The following is a 27,975-nucleotide window of genomic DNA, read 5'->3' on the forward strand; positions in this document are numbered from 1 at the left end:
CGTCCACGTTGTGGTCTGAGTTGATCTCGCCGTTTTTCTTTTAACTCTGTCGGCTTCACAAGACCTCTGTCAAAGCGAACAACCACTGCTATGGTCCCTCTCCCCATCTATCGCCACCACCAATAATGATTTCTTCTCTTTTGAATCTACCCAGCATGCGACCCTGACTCACTCACCCAAACGACGTGGTGCACAGAGTAGACGTCCGAGTCGCCCATGTAGACGCGGATGGCGCGCAGCGTGAAGCCGTACTTCTTGCCAGCGCGGTGGATCACGACGGGCGAGCGCAGCGCCCCCAGCGCCGGGGAGAAGTCCCGCGACGGGGACGAGTCTCGCGACGATGGATTCGACGAGAGCGAGCGCGGGGACATGGGGCTTGCCAGTGGGGAGCCAACGTACTGCTCTGCTCGCACGCCAACGTGCGCACACATATCCGCACGTAAGCAAACGACCCAGAGATGCACACATGCACCCGCTGGCGCGTCCATACCACTGCACGTACCCGCACTGTTCCAAATGTGAGAGGATTACATGGGTTCCGACATGTAATGTAGACGGAACTTTAGCTGTCTGCTCCGGCATGCCTAACATGAGCTCTAAGCTCTGCAAAGTGTGTCAGTGAGAAACAAGACGCGTTACAATCAAGTGTATAGTTATTGCCACGTGACTGACATAACTGCCACACCGTCTGATTCGGATTTTAGCATCTCCATGAAGTGACATGACAACAGCAATGTGACGGAGCTACTTATTGTGACCTTAACATATTTTCTTCACATGAACGCAGCTATTAAAACATGGAGTTGAGCCCAAAATAGACATCCAAAGTTTGTATATGATAAAATCCATTTTTTTTGTGTATTTAATGGAAAATATGACAATTCGCACTTGTAATTCACCACTGTGGAGTCAAGAATTTAAGGATCACAAAGGCTCACGTGACAATGAAGTGGCCAGAAGACGGCAGTACAGCAAGTGGGTTAGTGAAACTGCACTTGTGCCCTTATACAATATGAGTGAAAAGAACACAAGTATTCCACCCACATGCATCGAATACTGTCACGCTTACAACATGCCTTTTTATTTGGTTTTTCTTCAGTGGTAAGGAAGCTGGTGTGTATTTGTAATGGAAAAACGCATTTACTTATTTACAAGTAGTCCTATAATGCTCAGGTTTGTGTCGCCAAGTTTCGGGAAACACTCTGATCAATTTTGTTAATGTTTTGGTAAATCGAGTCATTGAGATCAGCACAACTTTAAAACACCGGCTTGTTTATACCGGATCATATTTACAAGAGTTTTTATCATTTCTGGACAGACGGGCAGATATACAGAACTAAAGTATAAACGCGCTCAACCTTAGGTGGAAAGTATTCAAAATTAACTGAGCAATCACGCCACCCCGCAGGACTGTCCCGAATACACGAATACCCATTTGCTCGGCGAGGCTTCGCTAAACAAGTAAACTTTTCTGCGGTGGGGCGAGTGCGCCATCAGGCGTCTCACCGGAGGGAATGACGAGCGAAAGCGCGCTGTGCGACGCCGACTTGATGACCTTGTTGAGCGGCTTGGCCTTGCGCCGCTCGGGGGCCGGTCCCCCGACGGCCGGCGTCGCCCCGGCCTCCCCCGACATGAGCCGGTGGCGCGCGCGCCGCACCGCCAGGTCGCTCGTCGCCTTGGCCGACGTTGCCGACGCGGCCGCAGACGCGGCGCCGTCCAGCAGCGAGCAGTCGGCGCTGTCACCACGGGAACGGGCGGGGCCCTCTGAGACGTCCGTGCCGCTCTCTACTGCGCCGGGACGATGGGGGGGGGGGGGGGGGATACCAAGGTGGTGAGATGTTGACTACGTCGCCGAGTGTACAGAAGGTCCTGAACGATCCTGACGACTGTATATATGGAGTTTGCATGTCTCCCCCCCTGTGGTCGTGTGGATTTTTCTCCGGGTCCTCCAGTTTTTCCCTTCACATTTCGAATCAATGTGCATTTAGAGTAGTTGGCTGATATACATTTCCACATGATAAGCAACTTCGCTGAGCTATCACTTGTGGCCAGGTTGTTTCTGAAAAACAGCTATATAGCTCGGGAGGCCTTATCTGGTAAAATAGCATTTTTATATTTCAGTTTAGTTTAGAGAATTGGGTTGGAAGGCGAGACAATGTTCTGGCGAAACTCCCGTAATTATCGAAGCATCATTGCCACGTCAGTGAACGACACGGACCCTGGAGATGGTACAACATGTACACTTACTTCTGCAGTGAGTTGAATAGGTGTCCTCTCATGGTGGGGATAATATTATTTCTTTAAGGTGCACCTCGATATTTTTATTGAGTACAATTATTGCATTCTATACAAGTAAACATATTTCAAAATGACTGCCTGCAAGATTTCCACAAGATGAGCATGTGGTAGGCTGACAAGCCCAAGGACATGTGGTCACCGATTGTGTCGGGTTCCCACGTGCGCCGCTCGTGGTGACCTTGAGAGCTTTTCATGTCTAGGCTGTGTTAGTGAGCAGGGTAGTAGGGGCTGAGCCCTGTTAGTTCGAGCCACCTGCCACTGATGCCTCTGCAACGAGTGGTACTCTGCATGTGAGTTATCAGATGGGTGTTTAAGTTCGAGCCTTCAAGGTTTTTGGCCGTTTAAGTTAATATTTTATGCCAGAATGGTAACTGTCCATTTACGGAAGGTTTCCCCATCGGTGTCAAGAGCGCCGAGCATGGCCGTCTCTCACCGGACAGTGTGGAGCTGCTGTTATCGCCGCCGCCGCTGCCCGTCGGGGTGGTGGGCGTCCCGCCAGCCTCCTCCGTCAGCGCCAGCTCTCCGATGGTGAGCAGCGCCTGCGTGGCGCCGGACTTGCTGCCGCTCCGTGTGACGGGCGCGTGCGATGACGTCGCACCTCCTCCGCCCATTATCGCGACCGCCGCTGCGGCCGCCGTGCAGGCCGCCTCGCCCTCCTGGTCTTCGAGCGCAATGGCGAAGCGCGGCATGTCGAGCAGCGCCGAGCGCCGGCGCCGCACCGTCACGGGCGGGCTCCCGTCGCTCTCCGTGTGCGACGACTCCGAGCCCGACAGACGCTTGCGAAGGCTGGGGATTGAGACGGACAGACGTCGGTCGCGTCACGCGCGTCGACGGATAAAATAAGCAGCGCGCGGACAAATGCCGTCTAATCACACAGCTCTGGCCAGTGAAGCTGCCGTGAAAACAGTAACAGGACATGACACCAGAGGATATCAAAGAAAACCAATCGCATTGCTGGAAAATGTGAAAGTTACTCAACTTACACAAAAAGGGAAATTCATATTGTCACAAGTCATTTCTCCTACTCATTATTAGTAACTCTCGCTCTCCTCATTACCGATAATTCGTAACCTCAATGATCAAGCTACTCCATTCTCTGCAGCTTTGGCCTCTGCTATAACATTGGTACAACTGTCCTGCCAGTAATGTTGCCACTGTACCATTTGTGTTGCAGTAGGTTTTTATAAGACCATTGCAAAACCCTCTTCCTTCCTCCAGCCTTAGGACTGGAATAAACCACCCGGCAGCCTCCCTCCAGGGAAGTAGACGGACTATTTAACACAGGCAAGATTTTCTGGATTTGGTCACGTGTTGAGCATTTCTTCTGCTGCTGCTGCTGCACAACCTTGAAAGAATAAATGCTCAACATGCAGCTCGACTTGGAAACCCACACTTGGATGTCAGGGAGACTGCTGGAAAAGATCTTAAAAACATTGGCTCAGACATCACCAGAGGCACTTTGCAAAGCGTTGGACAGGAATGAGTGGAGACGCTGGACTGCCATGTGCAAACATGCAAGGGCTGAGTAGCGAGTCCTCTGGTTTAAATACGCAACGATACAAACGGGTAGATGTGTGGAGTATCATAAAGGTTTTTTGGGTTAGATCGCGTAAGTATAAATGTGCAGTGAATCTGCCACCACCTAACACAGCCAATTAATAAGGTTTGTAATGCAAACAAAACGTGCCAATTAGTTACTACTTCAGCACCGGTGTGTTGGTGTGCTGAAGTGTGTTTAGTGCCTGTGTTGGGTGGCGGCGGGCTAAAATATAGACATCTATATTTACGTGATCTAACCCAAAGAAACCTTTATTATGGATAAATTGGTCTCGAAAGCTTTTATATTAAACCAGAGCGGAGTATGGCAAACGCAACAACGCCGCTCACATTTCTGGCGAACCGAGCATCCAGCCCTTGTCGTGCGCGCGCAGCGTGACGAGGCTGCCGCGCTCATCCTTGTCCTCGCTGGCGCTGCGCTTGGGCGTCGGGGTGGGCGTAGGCGTTGCGGGAGTGGTGGGGATGCGCCGATCGTCGTGGTGGGACAGACGCTCCATGCTGCTGTAAACCTAGTAGGAGAGGCAGGCAGAGCGAGGCAGGGGACCGTTTGAGTTTGTTTGATACACTCGTCACAATTGCAGCCTGGGTGAACATCCTTAGAGGACCAGAGTTACACGGTACTGGGCATGTCCTCAATCTGATAAGTTATGTCTTCATTTCTCTCCTCACCCCCTCTCTCAAGATCATCTCCAGGATCTGGTCTAGATCGCTAGTCCTTCTCTACAATTCATCTTGTAGTACCCAAAGTGGTCTTCATGATGGGTCGGTACAGAAAATATATGATTTTCTGTACCGACCCATGGAATTAAAGTGATTTTTTTAAATATTTAATTGCTACATAAAATGAAATTCAGTTCATGTGAAAGTGTATGTGAGGTTTTTTTCTGTAATGCTCACATATATATGTTTAAGTTAGATCAGCAAAATGTAGGAAGATTGAACAATGTAGGGAGGCCTTCATCCAGCAGTGGATTGACAAAGGGTGATAATATATTTCTGCTCTATTTATTATTGACATTGAGTGTGTGGATATGAGCACAGCCCCTCCAATGTGCTGCGTTCCCTATGATTACCACTAGGTAAGCAAGGGATGCACGGAGGCCTGGCCCGTGCCGCAGTGTCAGCAGCCCGCAGGGCCGTGGCGTACCTTGAAGCGGGGCGAGCAGGAGGAGAACTGCCTCATCTCGAGTGGCTCCTCGTCGTTTGTGTCGTCCTCGGAGTCCAGGTGGTGATAGCGATCCGAGCGCGCTGCGCAAGCGCACGACACAAAATGGAAAAAGATCCCTTGTTATAGAATATTGGGGCTGACTGTCATTCGCGTGCACGAAGGGGTATGCGGCCCGTGCCAGCGAGCAAAGACGTTTCGATGCAGGCGTTCCGTGGCTGCGGCGAAACACGGCCTCTTACTGTCGAAGTAGCTGGTGTCTTCCTCGGACTCGAGTTGAGGCACAAACTCCGCCTTCTGTCGGAGCAGTCCGTCCCAGTCGAGGCTGTGGAAGAACTGGTGCTGTTTCACCTCGAAGGCTCCACCTTGACGGCCGAACGCGCACAGGGGAACACAAAGACAGGTGCATTAACGCGGGTGGCATCGGTGGCGTAGTGTGGATGGCATGGGCCCTGGTGCGAGAAATGAAATGGGGCTGCCTGCCCAGTTTATTCATAGCCCGGTGCCTGGAAACCTCCAGCCTGTGGGCAGTTGCACTGTCTGCACACTCGATAGCTACGCTGCTGGGTGGCATTCAGACTGGGCACAAACACGTGGGAAATGACACACATAAACAAAGATCTCCCACATAACCACGGAGACTGCTAGGGCAAGTGTTATGATAACCTATTAAGGCCACTATGGCGCACAAGATGGTAGTGTTGCTCATCTGCCTATGCGTTTGTCTCCCTAGTTCTGTTTAAATGAGGGTGATCATTGAAGGCTGCGTTGAGATAGAAGAGGCCCAGAAAAGTTTGACATTTCACATGTCACTGGTGTTGTGAGGAGGAAGCAAAGCATTGAGCGTGGCAGGGTAGGAAAGAAACCGCGATTGGCACGGCGGAATGATGTCGCGCCTACCAGTGCCGAGCCGCTCCAGAGGATTTCGCTCAAGCAGCCCCGTGATGAGGTCCTGGACGTCTGATGGCAGTGCATCCTCTCCCTCGGGCCACACGATCTCATCTGCATAGCAGCACAAACATCACCAGAGGAACGCACGCGGGCACGCACGTAAGCACGTGTGTATACATCGGCATAACGCGTGCCAACACGCGTTGTGTCGATGTGAAGATCCCCCTAGATAGCCTTCAAGTTTGGGTAAGTGCAATTAGAGAGCAAGAATGAAGGCTGGCACAGTGCACAAAGGGGTGATGGAATATCCAACAATGCACCTCACTTCCATCGTCTCACCAGTGCTGATATTTTATGCCACGTACCAAGTACTGATGTAAGGCTGGGTCGGTGGTGCAGTACAAGTTGTGTTATCACCCCGAGACTGGTGAGCCGTGGTCGGGAATCGCATGCCAGTTTTGTAGCACACATTACCAGATACAGACCAAGACCTCGCCAACATACACCATGCCAAATTAGTTTGGCTCATTCAAAGCACAGAGCTTTTTTTGTAAGCGAGGAAATGTTCTTTTAAAGAGCACACTGTAAATAAAGTGAAGCAGTTGAGATTTCCAATTTCAGCTAAAGTCAGGTCAGAAAGGAACAAAACCATGACTCGGGCAGGGTTGGCACGAACAGCAAGAACACCAAGTGCCCTCCATTAAAACGCGCAATGGCTGGAGATTATTATTTTACTGCTGACAAGCACGTTTTGGCACAGACAATTTTCCAAGAGTAAAATAACCTTTAAAAAAAACAAAAAAAACAATGCATTTCAAATGTTCATGCTATATTCATGAAAAACTGATGAATAAAAAAAGTAAATCCTAAGAGGATGCTAATAAAGTTAACGTGCTGTTTTGCGCTAAACCTTACGCTTCCTTAAATAAAATTTGGCTAAAACAAGGGACACATTTGGACTGTGTGGTTAAATGCTGCAAGTGAGCATGAAAACGCAGCTGATATGCCATGTGAGAAACGTAATCTTATATGTAAATGTCATTTTTTTCTCTCCGTCTATCTGTGTGTGTTCGCACACTAGCGAAGGATTTGGCTCTCAAACGGTGGGGTCTACGTTTAAAAAAAAATAGCCAGGTACCACGCCATAAGCCCCGTGGTGAGCAGGCACTATTCCTTTTCCCCATACGTCAACTTTAAATTAGTTAAATTAGCGATTTAGTGCCGTTTTCGTTTATTTATTCAATAGTGCGCGATCGACCATACCAACTCACGCGCCTTTGGTGGGGGGGGGGCGCCCATGCTAAGTTGCATGCCTTCGGTGGGAGTGAGAGGTATTTAAATAGCCAGGTACCACGCCATAAGCCCAGCCGTGAGCAAGCACTATTACTTTTTCAAATCCGTCAACTTTTAATTAGTTTAATTAGCAATTTACAGCGATTTTTGTGCGCTTCGTTTTTATTCATTTATTTATGACGCATGCATGACCATACCAACTCACGCGCCTTTGGTGGGGAGGATGGCCCATGCCAAGTCACACGCCTTCAGTGGGAGTGAGGGTCGCGTTACAAATACGAGAAAAAATACACTAAACGCTTAGGTAATTTCTTCACTGTCTCATGTCTCCCCCACCACGATGCGTGCAGTTATTATTACTATACAGTCGGTAGATGGGACATCGTGCCTGGGGGGGAGGGGCAGGGGTAGCAGCCCAGCCCCAGACTGCCAAGGTGCCACCTCGGCCGGCTGAACAATCTAGGCGAGGCCAGAGGCTCTGCACGGGACTAGACCTCACCACGCCATTCTGTCAGATGAGTACTTGGTGCAATAGAGTCAATAAATACTGCAATAGAGTCAGCATGTACTATTGTAGTGATAGCAGGTATCACCACAGTCAGTATGCACTGCTGTAATCATAGCAGGTACCACCGCAGTCAGTAGGCACTGGTGTAATCATAGCATGTACCACCAGTCGGTATGCACTGCTGTAATCATAGCAGCTACCAACACAGTATGCATTGCTGCAGTGAAAGCAGGTACCACCACAGTATGCACTGCTGTAATCATAGCAGGTACCACAACAGTATGCACTGCTGTAATCACAGCAGATACCACCGCATGGGACTAGGCCTCATCATGCCACTCTGTCAGGTGAGTACTTTGTGTTATAGAGTCGATAGACAATGCCATACAGTCAGCATGTATTACTGTAGTGATAGCAGGTACGACCACAGTTGGTATGCACTGCTGTGACCATAGCAGGTACCACCAAAGTCAGTATGCACTGCTGTAATCATAGCAGGTACCACCACAGTCGGTATGCACTGCTATTATCATAGCAGGTACCACCACATTATGCACTGCTGTCATCATAGCAGGTACCACCACAGTCAGTACGCACTGATGTTACATTTTTAAGAGTAGTTTTGAAATATTTTTAAGACCCGGGCAACGCCGGGATAGGTTTGTTGCTGAGAAGCATGTTCGCATATTATTAAAAAGATAAAAATTATAATATACAATACAAAACAAGGAGCAGCACTGGTGGTTGAATACAAGCACAAATTATTTCTCAGAATAGCAATTGCTGAAACAGTTTGCCCATTACATATGTTATGAGTCAGTGTTAGTGACAAATGTGCGAATCGTGTAATTGAAGCAGTATCATTCATGAAAAATGGAAAAGAAACATGGCTGTTGAACTACTTTCACACCGTGCGTAGCGAACTGTGATAATTAGAGGTGCGGGGGAAGGACAAACTAAACACAAAAAGCAGTTCTAAAGAAAAAAATGTTTTAAATCGAAATTATTTAAAAGTGCATAGCTCCAGTGGCTTTCTAATATCAGTAGGAAGAGCGTTCCAGACGGCCGCAGAAGAACATCTGAAAGCGCGCGATGTGAAAGCAAATAAGCACAATGAGCCAAATGCAGTGTACAGTAAGTCACAGATGAACTGGCAGGCTACATCACTGGCGTTGTACCAGACCAGTCGGGGGAGAAAGGGGCACTGGGGTGCCTGTACGATCATGCGGTGTCGAGCACTGCTACTGAAAGTGTGACAAGTGCTGCACTGCGGAAGCGAGGGGAAGGGGGAACAGAAGCAGTTATTTTCAGGAAACATTCTTGAAAAGCACTGGGAACAGTGTTCCAGCGCAGTGTGAGATGATACCCACGTCACCATCCTGACCTGCGCGGGCCACTCACCGCTGATGACTTGTCCGAAGAGCTCCTCGGGCGTGTCCCCGAAGAATGGAACGCAGCCGACGAGGAACTCGTACAGGATGACGCCCATGGCCCACCAGTCGACAGGCTTGCCATAGCCCTGCCGCAGAATCACCTCCGGCGCGATGTACTCGGGCGTGCCACACACCTGCGGTGCGGCACAGGAAGGGCGGGAGGCAGCGAGGAGTCAAGTTAACACACGAAAAAAACAAACCGTTAAGTGGTTAATTCACCTTGTGCATGAACAGCCTCTACTTCCTGCTCCTTCTGCAGCTCCATAGTTTTACATCCCCAAATCAAAAGTCTGAACCTTTGTTTTTGGCACCAAAGTCTCCTGCTGGCCAAGCACCCCATCATTAAAAAACTTAACATTAACCAATTAAATCTATTATCACCATCATGATTGATTAAAATAATCTTTCGTAAAATATTCCGGAGGTGTAGACGCAGAGGTTGAAAATATTTTACCACTGTCGCTGTGAACAAACACTGCTTTGCTGTTGAAGCATATGTATTCATTTAGCGTTATGGGTAATGGTATTACTTTAGAAGAGCAGGCCCATTGCCTGAAATTTCTACAGCTGGTCGTTGGATAATTACACTTTTACTTAGGGAATTTACTTTCCACACAATTCCTGACTTGTAACTTAAAAACCAGAGCCATGGAGAAAAAAACCCAACATAAACCAGGCCATGTCAATTTAAATATTCTGTTTCCAAAGACGACATTTCTGTTTTGGATGTACTGTATCTACATCAGCTTAGCGCATATGTTTTACAGACCAGTTTCTGGCACAGATAAAGAGATCAATCCACCACAACACTATTAACTTAAAAAAAATACAATTGTAAAGTTCAGCCAGCTTCAGAGCATCAACTTAATTATAAAAAAATACAGTATGACAAGATATTTCAATCTCTCATGTGCTCATCTGTTTCCAGTGGTAACATAACGGGAAAATGCTGACTAGGAAAAAGGTACACATCTTAACCCTGTGCATTTCGAAGTGATTAAATTTTTTTCCGATTCCCATGCTGGAGAGCGCCCGTCACACTGGGAGACGCTGATCCGAGCAGACAGATTCTTAATTGCCTGGCGTCCGCGTTGCCCTTGACAGCGCGCGTCCGACAGTTTATTTCCCACCGAGACATCTCCAGCCATTCGGTCACCCCACCGCCGCAAACCGGAAATGGCTTCGAGATAATATAATCGCGTAATATATTTTATATTATCTTACAACCATGTTCTCTTAATTATAAGACGCTCTATGGAAACGTAAGACGTACTTTAAACTCGTGCCCAGTTATCAATAAAATTATACAAACCTGGTCTCTCACATGCACACACACATTCGTGTCAAGAGTTACTACACAACACAGCGCTACACACAACACATGTGTAGCGCTGTAAATGGGCTTTGTGCACTTACCTGCAGTAGCAAACACATCTCATCAGGGGCAGTAACTTTCACCGGCATGTGGGTCGCTACATTCCCCAGCCCAAAAGCTGGAGGGGGCTGCGGGGTGTCCTAGGATCCCCCGGGACCCCCCCTGGAACTCTCTGGAAGGGAGGCGTGGCCAGGGCTGACACACCTGGGAGGTGTAAAAAAGCCGGACCTCTGGAAGGATCCGGGGCCAGTCCAAGACCGAAGCCAGAAGACCAGCTAGCTTAGAACCCTGGGAACCCTAGCCCCTCTGCCCTTGTAAGGGCCGGGACTCTGTGGGACAGTGGTGAGACCCTGGGAACCCCCGGCCCGACATCCTTGTAAGGGCCGGGTCCGAGTGGGCCAGTGGTCGGGACCCGCACCTTGGCTGGGTCGGGACAGTGCAGCCTCCCCTAAGGCACTCATAGCCGGAGGACTGAGAGCCCGTAGCCCCGTGATAGGGCACACCAGTCCGGAGGCCATACCTCCCCAGGCGGTAGTCAGAAAGGGCCGTTGCCCTTGTGAAAGACTGTGCGATACCGTTAGCGTTATTGAATAAACACGCTGCCTCCAAAGGATTCGTCTCCGCCTTTCGTAAACCCACTACACATGAACAAAACTGCTTGGTCCAGGGAGCTCCTGTAGGAGGCAGTGCCACACTACATGGGGCATCTTCTACTAAAAATTAAACAAAAAATTCAGTAATCAAAGCTGAAATAGGCTGAAACACACATTTATTTCAATATGATGTTTTTGTTTAATCATCGATGCTTGGGATTAGATCATTAACTCGCCACACTTGTTGAGAACCAGGCTTAATCACAGGCAGGTGCTTGAATTCAAACCCAAAACACTCAGCGGTGGCAGCTCAGAGCTCATGCCACAGGAGTGGCCCCTCTAAGCTACTCGGCTAGCTGGCCCTACATCCTGTGTTCTCTAGCGCCCCATCTCCACCACGTCCATCTCCACCTCGTCCATCATCTCCATTTCGTCTCTCCTCCACCTCATCTCTCCCCCACTCCCCACTCACCTGTTTGTCGAGGAACTCGCGCGTATCCTTCTCGATGTGCTCCTCGTACAGGTTCGTGGTGAGGCTCATGAGTCCGATCTTGGAGAGTCCAAAGTCCGTCAGCTTCACGTGACCCATGGATGTGATGAGCAGGCTGGGGGTGAGGAGGGGGGGGGTGGCGGGTGAGTGACGGACGGACAAGTGCAATGCACTCGTTTTTGTTACATTTTCGTGCAATTCACGCTCTGTGCGTGTGGAGTTCACTGTACACGGTGAATAAAAAAACACCTGCTAAATGAGCTCCCATCTCTAGATGGTTTCACCCGCATCTGCAAAAGCTGTGTATTGCATGCTGTGTGTGCTGTGTGTAACGTAAATACTTTTGTGCGCCACGTTTTGCATGTGTAGTGACGTAAATGAAGTCACGATGCCGTTTAGCGCCAGCTACTATCACAAGAGTGGAAGTGTGCGTCTTGAGCCTCTGCCTGGCACCAGAGTGGGCATGGCATGGAAGCTGCCCTAGGGGGCATGGTTCTGGTGACGGTGAGAGAGAGGGCAAGTAAGGACGTGACAGTCTGGGTGAACCCGAGAGGACACGTGACCGGGACAGGGTAGCGAGCGGGCCCAAAGGGTGGCTCAGTTGAGAACCTTATAGTAACATCCAGAAGGGGACGTGGCCCAAGCGGAGCGGTGCCACGCTCAGGAGCATAAAGGGGAGGTCCCAGGAGCAATCGCGGCTCTCTTCTGGAATCAACCGGCCGTGCTACGTATCTTCGGTCATTACGCTTGGCTTCGTGGGTCAGTCAGTGCGTTACTGACCGACCCGGTTATGTAGTTACCCCGTTGTGGTTTGAGTTACTCGTGGTAGTCACCACCTATGTCGTGATCCCATACGTTTATGCAGTTACCCTGTTGGAGTGTTAGAATAAACGTGTTGCCTCCCAGTTCAAGTGTGTGCCTCCGTAAAACCCACTGCACATGCTGTACGTGCATCGCATGTTGCGTGTGCCGTGAGTTGAGCCTGCTTTGTGCTGGGTGTGCTGTGTATTGCACGCTGTATTTGTTCAACGTCATGTACACAGCAGCGGTCCCACACCAGCACCACCATCAACCCTCAAAACATTCCGGAGGATCGCCATGAGTCAATTAAAAAACACAACCCTAAATCGTAGTATCTGCAACAGTTCCGTTGGAATAGAGAATGTTTGAGTGGATCGCGGAATGTTTGGATGGGTGCCGCTTATACTGCACGTTGTGTGTCCTCCTGTGTCCGTGTGTACTCTTCGTTGTGCGTGCACCGCGTGCACTTGATGCAGCGTACTTGTCCGGCTTGAGGTCACGGTGCACGATTCCGTAGTTGTGCAGGTACTCGAGCGCTAGCACCGTCTCGGCGAAGTAGAGCTGCGCCATATCCACAGGGAGCGCGCCCAGGTTCTTCAGCAGCGTCGCACAGTCTCCCCCTGCACATGCGGTACAGAGCGGCACAGAGCGGCACAGAGCATGTAGAGGAAATGGGGCCACGCAGAGCACACGGGGCCAAGGGGAGCACGCAGCGCCACGCGAAGCACACGGTACCACACGAGGACACACAGTACACGAGGACGTACGAAGCACACAGAGACACAGCGCACACGGGGACACACAGAGCACGCAGAGACAGATACAAATAAACAAGGACATGGAAGGAAGGGTTGTTTTATCATCAAAAATAAAATAACACTGACGTCATGGGATCATCTTCCTGATTAACGTTTACCATGAATGCATGTATGTGGATTTGTAACACTTTACAACATGTGTTTTAAGATATTTCGTTAGCAATTTTTCTGATAGCTTTCAAATCACAGTACGAGGTGACAAACACATGACCAGAATCCCGTTTTCTGAAGAAACTTCCAGTGTGTAGAGCAAAACGTTGGACACAGTGCCGAACAACGCACAGTACAACCAAAACACGCATCGGAGAGACGCACATCGCAACTGCGAAAGCCTACACAGTAAATTTCGATTTAAAGCTTTCGTGACTGCAGGGATTCATCTTCTTGGTTTTTTCGGTAAAGTCACGTAGAAGGGAAGTAATAAAATAATAAAAATAAAACATAATAAAATAATTCTCACGACGTTTTGGCTACAACGCAAGCAGCCGTCTTCAGGTGAAGAATGAGACACTGCCAAGCTAGGAGCTTATATATAAGCTGAGTTGGAGGTGGAAGAAGAAGAGAGCCTTAACAAAAGAATGTGCATATCAAGAGGAATTTAGCATATTCATGGGAAATGCGTAGGAGGTGGGCTTATCAAAGCTTAACACGTATTTTGGATGTTATCAAAACCGAGCATTAGTGCACTCAAGCGAGACTTAAGAAAGGCTTCCCGGACAAACACCTGCAAACACATGGGTTGTTGATGGATGCGAATGTGATTATCAGTTTTATCCGTTACCGTGTCGATAATAGCACTCGTTCTGTGGCATTGTGGGAATATGCTAAATGTTGCAGAGAATAAGGAAGACTACTATGGATGGTAGCACTCATGTGGAAAAATAGTGAACCGGTTAAAAAAAAAGGAAGCGATCACTGACCTTCCACGTACTCCATGACCATGCAGAGGTGGCGCTTTGTCTCGAAGGAGCAGAACATGCCCACCACAAAAGGATTCTCAGCAAAGGTGAGGATGTCGCGCTCCACGAAGGCCTGCTGGATCTGGTTGCGCAGGATCAGGTTCTGCTTGTTGATCTTCTTCATCGCAAATCGCTGACGAGTCTCCTTGTGCCGCACCAAGTACACCGCACTAGAGGGGGAAGGGGTACCACAGCCACGATCAATCCTCTCTTGATCCTGGTAAATAACGATCCGTGGAGCAATCAGCGCACGAGCCGATTTAACCGCGCCATCCCCGTGACCAGCGCAAGGCCACGAGCGACGTCGTGGAATCGAAGTGGAGCAACGGTCACGCGCAACCGCCAACGCGTGCAGCCGTTTAGAACGATGCTCAACTTGCAGTTAACCACAATCACGAGCAAAAATTTGAAGTGATCAGTTACTATGCGCAAACGCCAACGACCACGGCCAAGAGTGAACACACGCATGTACAGACCACCATGTGCAACTGTGTAAACGAAGCCATACAAAGCCATATGCAATTACACCCCACCATGTGTGGCAATTTGCCACCAGTTGCCAACGTGCAGCTACATGGCCTAACAGCTCAAAACACCTGTTACGCATGATGGTCGCCCATCCAAGCATTATCCAAGTTAAACCCTACTTAGGCTATGCAGTAGGAAGAAGAGGGCAGTGCAAGAAAATGTACTGTAGTACAAAATCTCTATTTTCCCACACGTATATGCTACCAGCCTTAACCAAACCGCACTGACTGGTGTAAAGTAAGGCTTAAAAAATCCTGACAAACTGACAGGACATGGGGAAGCTTTGATAAAGTGGTGGATTAACAGAGGGCTGTACATGTCCATGCAGCTATGTGCAACGACACGCAGCCACATGACAGCATGCACAGCACATGTCAGCTTAACGTAACACCTCGGAGCCCTGTGCAGCATCACATTGCAGGGAGCAAACGGCTCGCAAATGCAGGGGCAAATTGCAAAGCAAGTGGGCACCAAGTCACTACAGTATTAATCTGTGCACCTCTACGAAAAAACTCAATTCGTTTTCTGCTCAGATGAGCATTGAGGCAATGCCCATATCCTGCTTATAGCCCCGAGTCTGCAGTAAAAATTCTGCATTCCTATGGTGGGGACAGTATCATGAGAACAACCACTGTTGACTTCCTCACAAAGTCAACAGTAGGATAATGGGCCGAGTCATTTTCCCAATCAGAATTTGAACTTGGAAACCTTTCGATTGCGAGCTGCTGGTTCTAACGCAGAGCCACCCCGGACGGCAGCTTTACACAGTCAAGTATATTACGCTTTATCTACACGTTAACAAAAAATATATATTATAAAAGTTAAACAGTTCGGAGCAGTGTTTTACAACTTCAAAGTTGGGTGGAGCTTCGACTTGTAATATTTTTCCGTCTCTCTTACCCGTAGGCACCATTGCTGATGAGCTTAATCGTCTCAAAATCCTCTTCACACGGCTTTTTCTTGGGCAGGCTCTCTGCCGCTCGTGACTGTGCAAAAATAACAAGGGAAGCGGCGAGTGCATTTACACTGAATGCATGAACATGACATTGTCCTGCGCGGAAACCGTGACCACGTAGCAAAACAATGGTGTGAATAAACAGCGGTTACAAACTGCCACGTCCCAGTGATAGGCCAGTGATAGAGTTGTACATCCCACAGATGTACATTAAGGTAGTAAACTTGGTATCAAAGTAAACCAGCAGTCTGTGAGATTCCAGGTAAAAAGTTTAAAGAGGGACAGGCACAATACCTCAAAGTAGAAAAAGGTTCTTACATCCAGAAAGTGTAATTTTTTTCAATAAATGCAAATAAAATCGAACAATCGCTGAAAAGTGTGCAAAAATACACGAGTAGATGCATGCTTTCAATTTCACTAAAGAACAGGAAGAGAAACCCATTGATTAGACAGCATACTCAAGTCAGAGACATCGTGTTGACTGTCTGGGAAAAATAAGTGGGCTTGGGCAGGGGACATCGCTGGAAAGCAGGAGACATCGCTAGGAAAACGGTGTAGTAGCTAAATAAGAGAGCATGCACAAGAGGACATCTAACGTGGAGATGCAGCAATGAAATCAGCTTATGTGCAGGCAATACATTGATCGATTCATTGCGGGAGGGTGAGCGATGGTGACAAATTACGGTGACTTTCATCGAGCAGTGGATAAGACCATGGTTGCAGATGACGATGATGATAACTCAGGCATATGTCTGCAGGGCGGGGTTTGTGTGTGTGTGTGCGCACGCTGCGTGCTTCACACGTGTGGCAAACGTTGCACAGTGGAGCCCTCACGTCTGTTGCATCGTCGGTCTCGGGGGTCTCTGGGTTCCCACTGTCACAGCTGCTCAGCTGAGCCATTTCTGCAAGAACATCGATAACAGCACGGGGTCAGGGAGATATTACGTAAAGTGGCTAAAGGTAAAGGTGCTACCCTGCAAATACTTGCTCATGCGCTGCTGGTGGAAGGTGCTCCACTAGAGGAAGTTCTCGAGCCCCTCTGCAAAATATTTTGGTCTCCTCTTTGCTCCATCACACACGCCCTGCGAAATGTCGTCAACACTGCTGGGTGGACAGGGGTGGGCGAATTTAAGAAAATTACCCCATTATTTTAACTGCCGCAATCAGGGGATCGAACGAGTGCGGTAGTTAAAGGTCCCCTGGCTTCATCACGAGGACAATTTTAATCGTGGCAACTCATACGAGTGAGCGCTTATTGTTGCTTTGGGTTGCATTTCAAATGCAACAGTGCAGGGCGCAGTCACCAACCTTCCAGCGGGTCCCTCGTGAGACCCAGCTGACTGATGATGTAGCGCGGGATGTCCGACTTGATGCCCTGATCTTCCTTGGCATGGCCTTCAGCTGCCTCCAGGAGGTGGTAGAACTCTTCTGGGTCAAACTCCTGGCAGGGCACCAGGCATAAGGCGGTTCAGCACGACCCACCAAACATCTCATCCATCATCGTTACTGCCGCCATCATCATCGTACTCTTATTCTGTTATTATCGCAGCAATTGCTGACTGGACATCTGTGAAAATGTATGTATGTTGAATTTATTTTGCACCGTAAGTAGCCAACCGTGCAGAATATATATTCTGATTCTGAGTCTGACTGTGCAGCCCCCTTGCCAAGGGTGCTGTCTCGAAGGTTTAAAATAGAGATTCATTTGTTCGTGATCCACAGCCAAAACGACAGAGTTGATATATATTTTCTGGAAGTGAAAAGCAATATGAATGCATTATTAATTCCTGTGAGTTTTTTTCATGTATAAAGTGATTAATCGACACATATATACGATTAATTGTCTTACTTTCAGCTTAATAAACCCAATAATAATTGGTAAGAAATTGGCAAAAAATATCTGAAAATCCTCTGGCCTGACTTATTGGAGGTGAAGGAGACAGTCAAAAGTCGCCACGCGTCCTACAAATACCAAATATGCTCCCCAGAAGCATCTCCAATGAGGCCCTAAACTAATCCCCGTCCCAATAACGTGTTTCAGATTAAATTTGATGCCATAAACCCCAGCTAATGCCACATTTTACTGACAGCAGAAAAAGATCATGTGCAACGAAAGAGCACTGGCTTTGCTTTTAAAGGCCTGACACTGAAGTCTCCAACAGTTGAATGTTTAAATTTTCGGTGCAATATATTTTTTATGCAAATGTTCACTCACCGCGATGTTAATACTAGCGGCAACCCGAACCTAAGGCTCTCAACCAAATTGTCCCTCCAAATTGTTCCAAAAAATATAAATCAATAAAATGTGATATGCTTAAGAAGAACGAACGAGATGTCTCTAAGGATTCTGGAAGTTTCTCCAGCCACAAACATGGAGAAAAAATGCAATTTCCATGGCTTCAAAATATTGCATATTGAGTGTAGGGTTAGAGCTTTAACCAGAGTGAAGGGCACGTTAGTCCAGAGGAGATATCTCCCTAGAGTATCGGGTGGAAGGGGCCGTTACCCCTTTGTGCTATGTCCCTGAATGTTACAATAAACGTGTTGCCTCTAAGAGACATCTCGCTCTCTTCTTGAACCCACTACACATGGATTAAGCATGCAATAAGTCACGACCCCCTCATGCCTTGCAGAGTGAATGAGTTCTCATGTTTCAGTGTCACAATTTGATTTGATAAGCATTTATTGTCTGGTATGGTCTTATTTGTAGCGTCCATGTAACTTGTTTCGTCGTGTTGGTCTGTCTTCTTTGTTCCATTAGCGTCAAGGTGCGTCAGCATTACATCTTTCATAAATCGCACGCAATTAATTCTTCAACCACCGATTCAACACATGAACAGTGAGCGTAAGAATAAATGTTATTTGATGAAATGCAAAACGCTTACTGCATACACACGTCTGTGTGACAGCGTGTCTTTTATAACTGGGGACTGAAACTGCCTTATTTCAGTACCACGTGCTGGTTCTTTCACAACTGTACCATACGACACAATACCAAAGGCGATGCACACTTCCGAGGATTTCTACAGAGCTGTTTGGGTTATCCCTGTGTTGAGTGCACCCAGGCAGGCCTGGCCAGAGATACACATCTCAATCCCCCAAGGGGAAAGCACAGGCCACACTGAAAACTCTACTTTTAAAGCAAACACACAATTACGTTTATCTGATTTGATCAAGGTCAATGTCAACATTCAATTTGTTAAATAAACACAATGAAATGTTTGTTGTAAAACAAATCATATTTAAAAGGTGCAGCAAATTAATTGAATGACACCGTAAAAATTAAGATTTTTAAAAATCATTTTGTCACTTTAAGTAGTGTTTTTTTATAGCATCGTTCGTGAAAATTGCATCACAATTGCTGAAGAACCACAGGCAAATTGGGGGGCCAGCCAACAGGCGGTGATACAGCACCAACAATTGCCCAAGCTCTGCAGTTCTCAATTTGTTTAAGATGTTTCCAGCCAATTAACAGTGTTTCTACATGTGGCAAGAAACCAGAACACCCGGACAAAACCCACTCATGCGAGGGGGAAACACTCTATCCCATACGGAAGGGACAGTTGATATTAGTCCACACTGTGCTGTATCGAAATCTCCTGGAAAAGCCAGGGTATGGCACCTTGATGTTCAAGGGAAGGGAGTTTCGCAACATAGAAGTCTCATGTATTTGACTGCTATAAATGTCCACACAATAAGCCACTTTGTTAGGCTATCATTTGTGGCCAGGTCGCTTCTGAAAAAGAGCTAGATAGCTCAGTGGGCCTTACCTGATAAAAGAAAAAGTTTAAAAAAATATTTGAAACGTGCGATCTACCAACCCTCGCAAGCCTCCACAGCGTTGGATTACTTTGCGTATTTGACCTGCATTAACTCACCACGAGCACTGCAGGCAAAACGGCCGAGCATTTGAATTTAAGCAGGTGGCCCACCAAATGACATAACTATACCGTGCTTTTCTTCTCATTAATGAAGCTTCACACTTGTGCTGGGCAACCGCACAGATACACAGCCGAGTGGGAATTTGCTATAAGTTCACAGTTAAATTCCTGGAGCTAATAACTTCGGTCGGACATCACCAAATAAGTTATGAAATGTAATTTACTGAAATTTGGTATATCATTTACAAGGGAAAGCTATCATGCTACACACCGAACGGAACATTTTAAAGTAAATCTTCAAATCCTTAGGCAATCACGGTGAGCAAAGCGGACTCTCATCAGGCAGATCAACGTGGACACTGAACTCATCACACACTGCTGCGAGCAGGGAGACACCATCTTCATTACAGAAAGATGCCCACAAACAAATATTTATTATCTCGTCAATAAGGCATACTTAACTGTGTGTTCAAGGTTGTTCGACAAAAGTATGAAGCTTCTCTGATCAAAAAAAATAACTTTTAAATGACTTTCAGGAAGAGTACTGCAGTGCTCTAATCATATAACTGCATTGATATCGCACAGGAGTGAGGTCGCAATGACATTACTGGTGTGTGACAGTGACACGCTGAACTGCGATTACAATTTTTTCCTTTCCCCTTCTCTTGCTCACCTCTTCAGCTCCACCTCAATTTTGCTGCATTGTGGCCAAGAGTTACAGAAAAACATGTCCTCCCTGAGCTTTATAACTTACAATGCTGTATTGCTTGGGTCTTTTGATCATGTTACTGAAAAGTCCAAATACAATTTCTAACAAAAAGTTAAAAAAAATTTTATCATCAACAAAGCTTCAAATCCATGTCGGACAGCCCGAGTCACATGCAGTAATAATAATGAAGCATTTAGAATAAAAAATAGCGCCGTTTTAAGGTGCTGTCTTTCTTTAATCGCTCTGGTCTGCGAGCACTAAAGCGGCGGTGTTGTTTGTGGGCCGGAGGGAGAATGTGCATCGTGTTCGAGGAGCGGTCAAAGAAAGCAGGGTCACAAGTAGCGGAGGCATTTGTGTGTGTGTCCGTGTGCGCGCGTGCGTGTGTGCGTGCGTGCAAGGTCTGCGCCGGCGATTGTGCCGCTGTCGGTAGAGACGCGGCGAAGCGAACGTCGCCGTACCAGGCACTCGAGCAGCCGCGCCGGCCGGGAGATGACGATGAGCAGACGCTTGGCAAGCTGCGTGATGAACGCCACCTCGTTGCTCTCAGAGCGATCCTGAGCCTGCAAATACATGCGCACAACAATCTCCCTCTTTAGATATCGGAGCGTGCGCCTAGTAAGATTAGCGTGGCATGTGCGGCGGTGGCACAGCCAGCACCCCGCATGCCCGCCCCCTCTGCCTCTGTAGTAGATACCTTGTACACCGCACGCGAGGTACTCAGATTAGGCTTCAGTGACCTCGTGTGGGACCGGACAAAATCTGCATAACGATTTTCACATGTACATGGCCTGGAATCGAACCCAACTTTGATGATAGCACGTTGAGGCATGGATAAACAGACACCTCTGATTAGCAGTTGGCTACGTACGGTGCAAAAGAAGTTCAACATACACACATACATGCATGGAAACATGCAGACGTGCACAGACAAACGCAACCATCCCCGAGTTGTGTCAGCGATAACAATACACAGATTAGCCACGGTTCTAAAAAAAAAAAGCACTTCAACAAAAACCGTTCTAAACGATTCAATGTCACAAAGTCAAATGCAAATAAAAATCCCATTTTTCAGTCATTACCGCACGCGCACAGGTTGACAGATTGCACGCATACCGAACGCAATAAAACTTTGCTGTATTTAAAAATGTAGACATTCTGTTGAAGAATAAATTTGACAATTAAGACGGTTCGCCTTGCGACTCGTTCTACTTTCGGTGTTGATTAATCCCCGTAACGGGAGAGAAAGCGCGGCGCTACGTACCCAGTTCCAAACTTCACCCACATGCCTCCTCCAGCCTACGCGGCGCCGTTTCGACTTTAGGCGCACGAAGACGCACTTGAGGAGCAGGCCCCCGAGACCCGGCATTGTGCAAATTCGCTCCTACACCATGGCACCTGGCGACGGCGGTGTCCGACTGGCGCTCTCGCCGTAGCAAGGTGCGCGTCTCACGTGCGCAATAGGGGGAGTTCGAGGTACAGGCGGAGCGGAAACCCCACCACCCGAACCCCCCACCCGCGAAACGGCGGCCATGGGACCGAGCCGTTCCATTGGAGGAAAAAGAAGACGTAATGCGTTGATGTAAAAAAGCGGGTGACCTAACGCACACCGCCGGTGATGTCACCGCGAGATGAGATCATCCTAACGGTGAAGCAGGAGCGAGCGAGCAAGTGAGCGAGCGAATGAGCGAACGAGGGAGCGGGCGCTCGCATCTTTCATTCCGGACGTTAATCGATGCGCCTAACGGAGCGCGACGCCTCTCAAATTTGGAATCTGGCGCTGTCCGCTTCTTTTCCCTGCCCGGTAGCGACCGACACTCAGGTCGACTGCACAAGAAGATGTATTCACCTCCCCTCTTTCTCCTGAGCTCTCGTCAAATGGAGGCGACTCTTTTAGCTAACAGCATAAAGACAGATGGAGAGACGAAGAGAGCGAGGGCACGCAAAGGAGAAAGAGACACACACACGGCATGCGAGAGAATAAAGGATTTGCTACGGCTGTTATTTACGTCTGGCTGTGCTCTTTGCTGCACGTGTGGGTCAACAGCGACGACCGCTCCATTGTGAGATACCATCCTGCGGTGTTCTTAAGCCTCGGGATTAGGAATTTCGCTCGCAACGGCAAGTGGTCACCGTATATGGAACCTTACATTAGCTTCAAATTGATGTTAACGGGGTCAGACAGCCAATTTGGTTGAGTAAATAAGGTCCCCTGCACAAGCCCCTCATGAGCAACGCAAGAGCCCTCCGAAGTGCATTACGCTCTCCGCCACGTGAACATGTGACTTGCTCATTGTTACGATTAAAGACAAATTGGGGGGCGCTTACTCTCATTGCTCGCTTTGAAAACCAAATACAGACAATGTTTTTTTCAACTCCAAAATTAACATTTTATTTTCATAACATCAATTATTTAACGAGGTGTAAAATGCACAAAATTGATTATCTCTTTTGCATTCACATTTTTAATTGGGCTATGACGCACACACCTAATGATATTGTCATAGTCTTTAATAGAAATGTTTTTGCAGGTGCATTTGCCACCAAATTTTGCTCCCATAGGTATTCAATATGCATCGGCATAATGGCACAATTACAAATTGATGACGGTGCACATGGTCATTCCTATTTATGGTGGATGAACGGTGGCGCAGCGGTTAAGCAACTGCCCTACAAACCTTGGCATTTCGAGTTTGAATCCTGGCCACAGATAACATAAGTGGCGAACGATATCTGAGCCGATTCTGCCACCCCTCCCTTCACCAACACGCACTGACCAGCGTGGTGAAATATGGACAAACAACCCCCATGACTGAGATGGCAACAGTGGTGCCATGGTGGTGAGATGTTAACTACCTCGCCTGGGATACAGGAGATCGTGGGCTCGATCCTGACCCTGACACCTTCTGTATATTTGGAGTTTGCACGTTCTCCCCGCGGTCGCGTGGATATTTTTTCCGGGTCCTCAGGTTTTTCCCACCACATTTAGAAACATAAGTTTAAGCTATTTGGCTGCTATACATTTCCACATGATGAGAAAGGCACTTTGTTGAGCGATCATTTGTGGCATGGTCGCTTCTGAAATTGAGCTATATAGCTCAGTGATCTTTACTTGGTAAAATAACAAAAAAATTGTTTAGCTTAGATGTATGGACAAATAATCCCCATGACTGACAAGGCAAGGGGAGGCCTTCATTCAGCAGTGGGTTGACAAATAATCACAAATTAGCTAAAGTTCTGCTGCTGTCAAATCACATTGGCTTCCCACTCAAACAAGCCAGGGTCAATGCTCATCTTCTTTTCATAACCCTGTGCTCGGAGTGGAAATTCCACATTCCTTTGGCAGGTGTGAGTCACACCATCTGACAATAACTGTTCACTTTCCACTACATGCCCCCATGGCTACTGAGGCTGGGATAGATCCACATGAATAGGTAACAATTATTATTTTACTCAATGATTTTAAGTCAATGTTAAAATACTGTAAGGGTTTAAGGTTTCAGAATCCTTTCAAAATCCTTTATTTGTAAATGAGATTTTCCTAATTGTAACCATATACTGAACGTTTAAAAGAAATCAATTGCGTGTGAGCCCACCGCATTAAAACAATGATCAGCCACGGCCGAGGTATTGGTCCTACCGTGTTTCAGATCTGTGATGTACACTGTTTATGCATGACAGCGCTACACGTGTGTGCATATAGGTACGGTGAGACGGTGGTGCAGTGGTGCGTAGTGCACTGCGCCATGAACCCGGCAACTTCAGCTCGATTACTCGTCACCAGTTACATCAGTCGCGTCGGTCCTGGGCTTCCCCCTAGGTCGACTCAGCTGTGTGTAGACAACAGCGCTCGGAGATAAAGGCTGCTGGCCAGGGTGCCGACCATAACACCGATTTGTGTGCTGCATTGGCCTTAATAGGTGCTCGCTAACAGCACTTGGCTAGATGAGGAGTATGTGTGGCATGTCAGAATTATGGCCAGAGCAATAAACACTGAGCGTGCGGAGCCGTGTGTGCAGCGGGGAGAGACGCTGTGTGCTGTGTAAGTGGTGAACATGTACAGCGCTCCTGTGCGTGCAGTCAACACGATGCCCACACCGCACTGTGGTCGTGCCAGCGGTGCACAGCGCGTGATACCTTGCATGTGTGGTGTATTATGCTCGCCGTTGTTGCTCTGTGTGCGGTGCACCTTCTGCAGTGCTGTGGATGAGGTGTGGTGCACCGTTCGCTGTGTGGTGGACGCAGTGCTGCATGCGCGTGGTGGAACACAGCGTTATAATGCTACATTTTCTTTTTAACACAACATTTGTTGGGAAAACTGTTACGTTGTTTATATAGCATTGTTTTAGTAAGTTTTAGAGGGGCTTGGTTTGGTCTGATTTTTTAAATTTAGTATAGATTTATACTTAAATTTTTTATCTGTATTGTTTTATGATTGTTATTGGGATCAAACATAGAAATGGAATTTTTTGCACTTTTAGTACGCAGCATGGACGGGTTGTGCTTTTTCTGTAGGATTTTATTGTTTACGTATGTGATGTTTAGATTTGTGTACAATGAATTTTAGGTGTATCTTGTAATTTTATTGTTTGTTGCGGTTGAACCCAAATCAAGAGCCGAATGACTCACAGGGTAAACCCTAATAAATGAAACTGAAACTGCTGAGCATAGTTCCAAAAGGCCCAAAAATTCAACGGAACAATCACAGTTGTAATAGATAATAGATAACACATTACTTTAATTCAGAAAGGCTATACGAGCTTGGGAAAATAGACGATAGAAGGGAATTCCAAAGGAAAGAAGTACAAATCAGAGTGTTGTGACCTGCAATAAGGTGGTTTGACCACAGTATAGAAGAGATTAAACCAAATCCTCAATATGGGTGGACAAAACAATGAGCTAATTTCGCAGAAAAATACGCCATGGTAGTAGCGATAGAAAAGTGACAAGGAGTCGACTGACCACCGATGGGTGTGACTGGAGCAAATCAGTGGGTGCTGGATCATCTATGAGCCTGACTGCTCGCATTGAATGTCATCAAGCACAAGGAGTAGAGTTGCCACATACACCTAAGAGATGTAAACAGTATTCAAAATTAGGCCAAATTTGTCCTATACATGCGGTGAGTGCAGGGTATCACTGTATGTGTGAACATGTGCATTTCGTCCTGTGCATACAGGAAACACTGTAAGTGTGTAGCCCATGTGTGTATCCATTACTGCGTAAGCAATGCTGCACGTACATAAACGTACGAGTGTTTGTGGTGTTGTGTATAAAGCTACTTTGTGAGTGGGCAGTTTATGCGCGCGCATTTCTGCGTACAGAAAGTTATTTATGTGTTTTGATACTGCGCATGCAGCACCACGGGTGCTGCATGCGCAGTATCAAAACTTGTGATGGCATCAAGGTCAAATTCGTTAATGCCACCGCACCTCGCCAATGTTCTCGACCCTCTGCGCCGTACATCACGTGCGATGGCCCAGCAAGCCGCCACCGCGACGAGCCACTCACGTCATTAAGCAGCTTCTCCAGGTTCTCCTGCAGCTCGTAGAAGTAGCGCGACGTGATCTGTCCGGTGCGCGACTTGGCGAGGCAGTCACGCGCCAGCTCGATGAGCTGGTGGTGGATGAAGCTGAGCACGCCGTCCGCGAGCGGTAGTGTGTCCTCAGGGTCGTTCACTGCCACCAGCACCTGTAGGCGCTCCTCCATCTGCGCTGTGGCCTGATGAGAGAGGGGGGGGGTGAGCGCATGCTATCGTGTGCACGTAGACACGCAGGCACACATACACACGTGTAGACGCAGCCACATGGACAATACGAATACGCGATCAAGGGAGCACGGACACAAGCCACTGATCAGCAGACACACAAAGGAACACAGGAACACAGATTTAGGCGCACACACAGACATGGGCCACGGATCGGCAGACACGGGACAACACACGCAGACTTGCGCACAAACGAGTATGCACAAAGAGACACGTGCAAAGAGACACGCAGACAGACACAGGCGCACAGTAACATAAACGATGTATTCAAAAATTGTAGTAGAACAGAATTAGGAATAAAAAAAACTATAAACGCTAAGTAATATTTTTTTTACCAGGTAAGGCCCACTGAGCTTTTTTGCTCTTTTTGAGAAGTGACCTGGCCACAAATTATAGCTCAACATAGTAGCTTATCTTGCTGAAATTTAAAGCAGCCAAATACTCGAAACGCATGCTGATTCTAAATGTGGAAAAAAAACAGCAGGACCCGGAGAAAAATGCAAACGAACATGGGAAGAAGATGCAAACTTCAAATATACAGCAGCAGCAGGCGTCAGGGTCAGGATTGAACCCACGACCTCCTGTTCACCAGGCAAGGTAGTTAACATCTTTCCACCGTGGCACCACCGTTGCCATCTCACCACCGTTGTCTTGCTTGTTCTAACTCATTAATTCCATTTGGATAAAAGTACATTTTTAAATACAGATTAGAGATCCCCTATTTATTCTTTTAGGACAAGCAATAGAAGTGTACACCCATGAAGGCCAGCACAACACATGAAGGGGTGGTGTGGCAAGCACCGCTGACACCTGGCCACCTTTATTCTCATATTATCGATGATGAGGCTCAGTGGGCTGAGTGAAGCAATGGAAAGACGTTGGCAAGTTCTGGCATGAAACTCTATTGGGGTTGTGTATGGACTCGAGTCACTGAGATTGTATGGCAAGGCACAGACCGCTACCGTCACCGCTCCCACATACCATGAGGAATGACTTCCAAAACAACCATAGACATTCACCTTGTATTCTTTTTGGTGGGCAGGCTGAGACCACCACATTCTCTACGCTTGGCACACAGAGTAAAGCCTTAAACAATTAGCTTACTACCCCTCGCCAGCGTGTCAATCAATTATCACGATTATCGGTCATAATTTAATTGAAGAATCGATTATTCTATCTCCTTCATGATGTTTATTTTGCACTCTGTACCGAATGTTGTCTTGCTTATTATACTATCTCATTTGTTCCATTTTGATGAAGGTACATTTTATAAACAATTTGCACAAATTTCATAAATCGTTGATCAACCATTCTTAACATGCACAGTTTGAATGCAAGCATAGCAACAAGAATTCACTTTGATAAAATAATTACTTTCTTATTTAAAATTTTCTGGAATGGAGGAAATTAGCTACGCTGGGTCCTGCTCCCAGGCGTCATCATCATCAGTGCACCTCCCTGGTGACCTTGAAATTTTGATTTATATTTTAAAACCATACTTCTGGCGGTGCTTGAGCAGCAGTCGTGGAGTGCGCTAATAGGCTAACAGATGGCTTGGCATTAATATGAAGGCTGCAGCGCAGGGGACTTGACTCATTAGGGCTGTGCTTTGTTCATCTTTGGTCAAAGAGCCATGCCCTGCTACGACCGACCAAACCCAAAAGGCAACTAGCACTGAGCCACTGTTGTCATCGTTGAATGCGCTCGCACAATTGGCCACGGGTGTTTGTGTTAGCGCATCGCGCAAAACAATTTTCAAGAGCTATTCTATTCTCTCAATTTCCTGGCAACAATTTCACATGAATACTGAAATGATGGGCTGCTGAGTGTATATTTGTGGCCATGAATGACTAGCTATTTTGACAAATTGCAACCAAGTTTTTAATATTTTAGGCTAAGTCAGTCTAGGCGAGGTCAAAGCAGATACCGATAGCCATTGTTGTCTTGCATGTCCAGT

At 47.4% G+C, this 27,975-nt stretch overlaps 1 protein-coding gene across 8 annotated transcripts in view; it reads right to left on the reverse strand.

Moving 5' to 3' along the window:
- Positions 1-27,975, reverse strand: part of LOC144726652 (microtubule-associated serine/threonine-protein kinase 1-like) — a 287,826-nt gene that overhangs the window by 14,229 nt on the left and 245,622 nt on the right. For 7 of the 8 annotated variants that reach the window (XM_078605400.1, XM_078605399.1, XM_078605397.1 and 4 more), the window contains 16 exons: positions 25,763-25,972; positions 20,713-20,814; positions 16,973-17,105; positions 16,499-16,566; positions 15,610-15,695; positions 14,143-14,351; positions 12,886-13,024; positions 11,586-11,718; positions 9,114-9,279; positions 5,921-6,022; positions 5,263-5,385; positions 5,003-5,103; positions 4,186-4,364; positions 2,732-3,084; positions 1,507-1,788; positions 177-403 (listed from right to left, as the gene is read on the reverse strand). In XM_078605400.1, coding sequence (XP_078461526.1) covers positions 177-403; positions 1,507-1,788; positions 2,732-3,084; positions 4,186-4,364; positions 5,003-5,103; positions 5,263-5,385; positions 5,921-6,022; positions 9,114-9,279; positions 11,586-11,718; positions 12,886-13,024; positions 14,143-14,351; positions 15,610-15,695; positions 16,499-16,566; positions 16,973-17,105; positions 20,713-20,814; positions 25,763-25,972 — 2,613 coding nt within the window. The remainder of the gene's footprint in view (positions 1-176; positions 404-1,506; positions 1,789-2,731; positions 3,085-4,185; positions 4,365-5,002; positions 5,104-5,262; positions 5,386-5,920; positions 6,023-9,113; positions 9,280-11,585; positions 11,719-12,885; positions 13,025-14,142; positions 14,352-15,609; positions 15,696-16,498; positions 16,567-16,972; positions 17,106-20,712; positions 20,815-25,762; positions 25,973-27,975) is intronic. The other variant, XM_078605398.1, reaches the window with a different exon arrangement.

Source organism: Lampetra planeri, chromosome 24 (assembly GCF_965212315.1).
Source record: "Lampetra planeri chromosome 24, kcLamPlan1.2.h2, whole genome shotgun sequence".
Classification (NCBI taxonomy): Eukaryota; Metazoa; Chordata; class Hyperoartia; order Petromyzontiformes; family Petromyzontidae; genus Lampetra; species Lampetra planeri.